This window comes from Haliotis rufescens, unplaced genomic scaffold (assembly GCF_023055435.1).
Source record: "Haliotis rufescens isolate VD_foot unplaced genomic scaffold, xgHalRufe1.0.p SCAF_22, whole genome shotgun sequence".
NCBI classification, from domain to species: Eukaryota; Metazoa; Mollusca; class Gastropoda; order Lepetellida; family Haliotidae; genus Haliotis; species Haliotis rufescens.
The window spans coordinates 296,084-303,410 of record NW_025963913.1 but is presented as its reverse complement, the minus strand read 5'-3'; the positions used below and the strand labels follow the sequence as shown (position 1 = coordinate 303,410).

The following is a 7,327-nucleotide window of genomic DNA, read 5'->3' as shown; positions in this document are numbered from 1 at the left end:
GCTTATTTTCCCTCCGTCACAAAAGAGCTCACTGTCATAGCTAACATTTGTGTCGTAAGTAAATAACGTTGAGATAGGTTTAAGACAACTTCAAGAATAGCTCTTATGGCAGGCGTAATTTTCTCGTAAGACGCTAAGATTTGTCTTAGCTAAGACAGTTTCGTGAATGGGTATGCTAGTCACCTGGGTGGCAGTGTGCCGATCAACACAAGTCGAAATTTCAACATGATTCATTAAGTGACAGTAATTTTATTCCATTCAAAAATCAAAGCGAAAACGTTCTTTCACGGAGTTGATGGTGGCTTGGGTACTGTGTCAGATCTGGAAGAAGGGATTCAAACTGATCTTTCCTATCACGAGTGAACGCACTACCAATGTAGCTATACTTCCATCCAACACGCCATAGGCTACACAAACTTTCAGACAGCCGGAATCGACATACTAATAGGCATAACGTTTTGCACAAGACAATGGGGTCAGCCGTTTCCGGTGGTCGAAAGGGGGAGACCACTCCCGTTTGTCCATCCAAGTCCAGCTACAGGTTGTGTTTAAGCGAAGATGCTGAATGTGCCCTCTCTGTACATCGCTCCTTCATCATGTTGAGTAGGTTTTTCATTGTGAACCGACCAGCCGTTATAGGGCCGTGGCTTGTCAATGCTTCGTGGTTTATCTGCAAATAGACTCTGATCATAAAAATACACGCCACTACAATACACATTATAAAACTCACGAGCAGAGTATCGGAAATCAGGGTCATTAGCAAAATACAGTAAACTACGGTTATAACGAACTCAAAGGGACGACTAATTTTAGTTCGTTATAACCGTAATTTGTTATAAGCATATATACAGTATAACTACAGCAAATAGTCGGGACTAAAAAGTTAGTTCGTTATATCCGTTAGTTCGTTATAAGCGTGTTCGTTATAACCGTAGTTTACTGTAAACAATACGAGCCGTTTACCACACGCTTAATTCTGCCGATGACACCAGGTGTACGTGAAATGTCGGTGTAAGTCTATTGGCCCTTGGAAGTAATTAAACTTATACCAATTGTCTCAATATAATGATTTTATGACATTGCAAGAACAACCCAGTTGCCTTATGTCTATCCCTGTTATTATTCCTTACGTATTTGTTTGACTATCACCAAATTCCAATGCCCAAAACATATATATGTAGTATCTATTACTGAATATATGACCGCGGCCCTGTGAAAAACGGAACATAAAACCAAATTCACTCACTTATTCATTTTTTAATGGCCGCTCATTAAATTTTATGCAAAAAATATCTTCTGATTTTATATCTTTAAGATATTTTTAAAAGAATTTTTTTCCAGTTAATCAACATGGCTGGGATGCCCATCGTACCTTGTGCGGGGGAAACTGTGATAGGCCGCTTGTCTCTTCTCCCACGACGACAAGGAAGTCTGTGTTTACACCACACCACGACAACGACAACGACGACGGCTATCAACACAACAGCAGCCAGCACACTGAGAACTACTACAGCTACACTGCAAAATAGAAAGTATATAATGTAATGTTTTTGTAGAAATTATGATATAGAATACATTCGATTTTTGTAATCTCGAATGTGACAACAAACTCAAGGTTAATACGCGGTCTATATGTTATGATAAATCTCAACCCCTTATATCAGAGTTATCGACCCCTTATATCAAAGTTATCGACCCCTTATATCAGTTATCGACCCCTTATATCAGAGTTATCGCCCCTTATAACAGAGTCATCGCCCCCTTATGGCAAAGTTATCGCCCCCTTATATCAGAGTTATCGACCCCTTACGTCAGAGTTATCGACCCCTTATATCAGAGTTAACGACCCCTTATATCAGTTATCGACCCCTTATTACAGAGTTATCGCCCCTTATATCAGAGTTATCGCCCCTTTATCAGAGTTATCGACCCCTTATATCAGAGTTATCGACCCCTTATATCAGAGTTATCGCCCCTTATATCAGAGTTATCGCCCCTTATATCAGAGTTATCGACCCCTTATATCAGAGTTATCGACCCCTCATATCAGAGTTATCGACCCCCTCATATCAGATTTAATGCACGGTCTAAACTTTGTGTTACACGATCATGCCGATCCCTTATATCAAAGTTTATAAACGGATATTACACTTGTTTATACACTTACATTTGTTACATTTGTTGTCAGTGTTACATGGCCGGTTACATTTCACAAACAGTTTCACATTTGTACTTTTGTTCTGTAAGTGATCGGGTGACATTTATCCCGATTTCAGCACTAAAAAGCAGCCATATTATACTCTACTATTCAGTTTAACACATTGTATCGATACGTATGTCGGGCTTAACCCTGGACGGATGTTCAGCAATAAGTTACACAGAAAGTTCTTGTCCGCCCCGTGCATTGGAAGTATGTCATCACAATCGAATAGAGACCACAGCGTTCTCTATATGTATGGATCGTCACGATATTGCTGAAATATTGCAGATGTGACGTAAAGCACTCACTCACTCTATATGTATGGCCGTATTACTGTACCTGCTGTCCTCGTCAGTGTTGGTGCAGCAAGTGTTGTCACAGCAGTCGGACTCGCAGTAGATCACACTGACGCTGCCAGCGTTGCTGAAGGTGCATGGTTGACCTCCTTCAGCCGGTACTGATGACACAAGGCAGTGGTGAGTGATATGCACCACCTTAGCACACTGCTTTAGAACACATTCGTTTCAGTGTCTGCATATTGTGTGGTTATTATTTAGCCAAAACTACTTTTAAAATTAACTTCGTACGTATATCACGTGAACAGTACGGATTCGGCCTAAGTTCATACGTATATCACGTGAACAATGCAGTTCTATCCTAACCATATACGTATATCACGTGAACAATTCGCTTGTATCCTAACTACATACGTATATAATGTGAATAATACGGCTTCACCCTAACGTCATACGTATATCACGTACGTATATAACGTAAATAATACGGCTTCACCCTAACGTCATACGTATATAACGTGATTAATATGGTTGAATGCTAATTCGATACGTATATAAGGTGAACAATACTTAACCCTAACGTCCTACGTATATAACGTGGACAATATGGTTGTATGCTAATTTCATACGTATATCACGTGAACAATACGGCTTCACCCTAACGTCATACATATATAACGTGATTAATATGGTTGAATGCTAATTCGATACGTATATAAGGTGAACAATACTTAACCCTAACGTCCTACGTATATAACGTGAACAATATGGTTGTATGCTAATTTCATACGTATATCACGTGAACAATACAGCTTCAGCCTAACGTCATACGTATATAACGTGAACAAGACGGCTTCACCCTAACGTCATACGTATATAACGTGATTAATATGGTTGAATGCTAATTCGATACGTATATAAGGTGAACAATACTTAACCCTAACGTCCTACGTATATAACGTGAACAATATGGTTGTATGCTAATTTAATAACGTATAGCACGTGAACAATACGGCTTCACCCTAACGTCATACGTATATCACGTACGCCTATCACGTGAACAATACGCTTGTATCCTAACCATATACGTATATCACGTGAACAATGCACACCTATCCTCACTTCGTACAATAAGGCGATTCGCTAATTTCCTCTTTTACATTTCTGAAGTTACCGAATATTACATGGCTATTACTAAAATATACACCTAGGAACTGGTTGATGCCGCGGTTGTCGGCGTGGCCTTGTGGTTAAAGTCCGTTGAAGGCCCAGGTTCGATTCCCCTTATGGGTGTAACGTCTAGCATTTCTATCTTCGGGTAGACTGATTGAGTTTGGTTCAACGCCGCTCTTGACATGATTGTTCAGTTATATCACAGTATGTCAATCGAAGTGATTTGAGAGGTGTACCACTCCAGCGAGATCCTGGAGCACGGCTATGGTGGTGAAAAACCTAGAAATATAATTAGGGTGAACCTTTTTTTCGAGCTCGCGATCATAGGTTTCCGGCGTGCCCAACGGACATCTAAGGTACGCAAAACATAACCGATTGGATCTGCACTTTGTAAACACTTCTCAATGTACACCCGGTTACACGAGTAACTTAAAACAGTAAAATAACACGGCACATACCTACGTGTAGGAGTAAACTCCAAATTTGAACATTGAGAACACACGACAGTAGATGCAACATCTCGTAGGTCCAAGCAATGTATTTACCCATGGTCTGCTCTCAGCTGACGATAACGTCACAGGTATGTTCCTCGAAACAAACTCTACGGTCAATACTCGCTGTACCAGACAATAGACATATCATTGGCTCAGGGTTTCTGTTTATGGGTCTGTCAATCTCAAACGCCTTTGTAAGGATTCTGTGTACATGTTTTGTAATGAGACGGAATATATACACCCGTTATGAATAGAGACAAATTCGTTTTCTCAAGGGGTGATAGACTACCAGCGACCAAGTCCCGTAAACCACCGGAACAGTACAAAGGACAAACTTGAAAGAGATTTGGCCTTTTAACACTACTACATTATCAAACCCGTTTCGCAGAGCGTAGCCCTTTGAGACGTGGTTTAAGAAACTTGTACCTCTGCAGTAATATTGTCTGTTTATGTGTTGTACTTAGGTCTGTCCATTTGCCACTGTGTTATTTTTCAACACAATATTACTATTAATATATATAGATTGGCTGAGTGAAACGTGTTAACGCCACAGTCAACAACTAAATACCTTTTAGCCAAAACTCGAAATTACAAGGCAAAAGTCACACTGAAAGTCCCCATACTTGCACTATCGCTCTACTTAAATGATAGGTTAATAAAACCTTACTTTCAAATTCTGTTATAAACAACATATATTAAAAAAGCAGCACTGCTTGTCGCATCCTCCTGGGGCAAGGGCATTACCTGACTATAAAAGTCCAGTTTCAATCCTTGACGAACTAGGCTTGAATTTCCAAGCTCGATCGTAGCGCCGACAGTGGCTATTACGACTTATGTCCCTTCTAAGTCCCTCCTATTGACCAATCAGATTCCACCCCTCATATCACTTGCATTTACTTCAAACAAAATGGCTGTGCCCAGTTAAGACGACTTGATAGATAATCTAGATCTATATTTAAACAAAACGAGTCTTACCTCACGAAGTGGATCAAATCACATTGGCACCTTAATTACAAACATAAAAAGATTTGCAAAATCCCGTCGACACCCAGTTGGCGAGACACATAATTTGCAAATCCTGCATTCAATGAAAATCTGCAGGTGGAGTTCCATGTTGTTTACGAACTGGCTATGTAGTTCATTACGCGATTTTGATTGGACTATGCATAGATTCGTTTCTAACTCTGGATTTCCAGCCTAGTTCGGCAAGTTTGGAAACTGGAATTTTATGGTCAGTTAACTCCCTTGCCTCGTGAATATGTGCTTGTCGTAGCAACAAAGCCTCACATCTCAATGTTGAATGGTACGCTTTACATTTTCATCTGTTGTATCTTAAAGGTATGGTTGATACTTGGACAATTAACAAAGCTGGACAGAGGGACTGTTGAACGCTACTGTCAGAAGTATTCGAGCTTTATCACAGCGACCAGTAAATACGTACAACAGAAAGCTCGAGTATGGTGACACAATCAGCAAAGTCACAGAAGTTGACCATCCAATCCACATTATTCGCATCTTATCACAGGTATGTGATCCTGGGTACCAGTACCAGGCAGCCCAGGGGGAGTAATTTACATGTGGGATGGAACCTGAGAGATAATGTCTTTTCTTGTCCTAGTTGAGTTGAGCCTTGTCTATTCATGATGAGGTGATGTGAGGTGAAAGGGGGTTCAACGTAGCAATCAAGGTTATTGCAAACAGAGCGACGTGCACGCACGTGTGTTATGTTAGCTAGAATATTCTCTAATCATTCATGTCCCCAAATTTCGTATCAACAAAGGATGGGTTAAATAATTATTTGATAAATAAAATGTTCCTCGTGGGATTTTTCCATATGTCCAAATCAATTTTCAAACATTTATTAGTAACCATTTCCTTTTTTAACGCAAAATATGAAACTGATCTTCTTAAATTTAAAGATGGAGACATCAATTGTCCAAGGTACATATTCTGATGCAACTGCTACAATTTCATAACGATAATACCATTTCTCACATTGTTTAACATTTGCACTTTTGCGAAAAAACATGTATTTTAGTAGTTTTCGACCGGCTAACATTTAACTTCCAAGTCGAACAATAATCATCTAGAATATCCAGTTGCTCTTTTAGCCCACTTACTCGATCAGAGTGAGTGAGTGAGTGAGTTGGGTTTAACGCCGCTTTTAACAGTATTCCAGTTATATCGCGGCGTGTACTCGATCAGAAATAAAAACTAACATCATCAGCAAACATCAATATAAACAATTCAAATAAGCCGTGGAATAATTGTATTCCTCTTCGATAATTATGTATCAAGAATATCAGCAGCCAACTCATTAATAAAATGTGGAAATAAAATTGGGATTAATACACAGCCCTGTTTTCGTCCAACTGGGCAATCGAAACACTTTGTAAAACCACTGTTACACCGTACACGTGCTGTAACAGATGGGTACACAGACTGAATCATATTCAAGATTTTAACAGGAAGACCACATATTCTTAGTACACCACTTATAAGTTGTTTTCTTTCTTCAGAATCATTTTTTTAAAGTGAGCGAAGGCAACATAGAATCTTCCTCTACGTAAACTTGAATATCTTTGTATACTCGTACAAGTAGTTGGTGTTAACACGTTGTCCTTTGTTGCATACCCGTGTGTAAAACCTGGCACATTAACAACTCAGATAACTCCTGGGTTGACACCAAATAGTAGCAGAACCGTACCAACCTGTTGATGGAGCCCAAGATACCGGCCTTGACGTCCGGAGATACGCCCAAATTTCCTTCCGCGTTACTGTCCGGCACGCCTAGCTTGGTGTAGACAGCATCTGAGATTCTGGAGATGAGACTGGGACAGTATGCTGTACCAAGATTTTCATTGGGGCATTTGTAGTCGCCACCAACCGAAACATTTAGTTTTAGAGGTTATACGTTGCCTATTTCTGAAACTCAAATACCATTCACAATTATGAACTTGTGTCAATATTAGTAATGATGTTCTTTGATACAGTCGCCCTGGACGCATAAAACAAGGAAAACGATGAAAGATGTCACAGTCAATTTTTTGCCACAACCACCAAGTTTCAAGGTTTTGTTTTGAAGAAATAAAAAGGTACAGTAAGTTTAATAAAGAACAAAACTCATAACTACATTCCAAGATGATAAATGATAAACTTATGAT

General features: G+C 39.6%; 1 protein-coding gene across 2 annotated transcripts; it reads right to left on the bottom strand.

Annotated features, from left to right (window-relative positions):
• Positions 1-233: 233 nt before the first annotated feature.
• Positions 234-7,076, bottom strand: LOC124117383. 2 transcript variants are annotated; one of them, XR_006858260.2, is made up of 4 exons: positions 6,875-7,076; positions 2,540-2,657; positions 1,373-1,518; positions 234-670 (listed from the first exon to the last, which is right to left on the bottom strand). XR_006858260.2 is itself a non-coding variant. In XM_046479223.2 (4 exons), exons 1-4 carry the CDS (start codon positions 4,216-4,218, stop codon positions 549-551), a joined length of 477 nt encoding a protein of 158 aa, XP_046335179.2. In that variant the 5' UTR covers positions 4,219-4,241; the 3' UTR covers positions 234-548. The 2 variants fall into 2 exon arrangements, 1 of the variants encoding a protein (XP_046335179.2); XM_046479223.2 differs by lacking the exon at positions 6,875-7,076 and adding an exon at positions 4,128-4,241.
• Between the last annotated feature and the right edge of the window lie 251 nt (positions 7,077-7,327).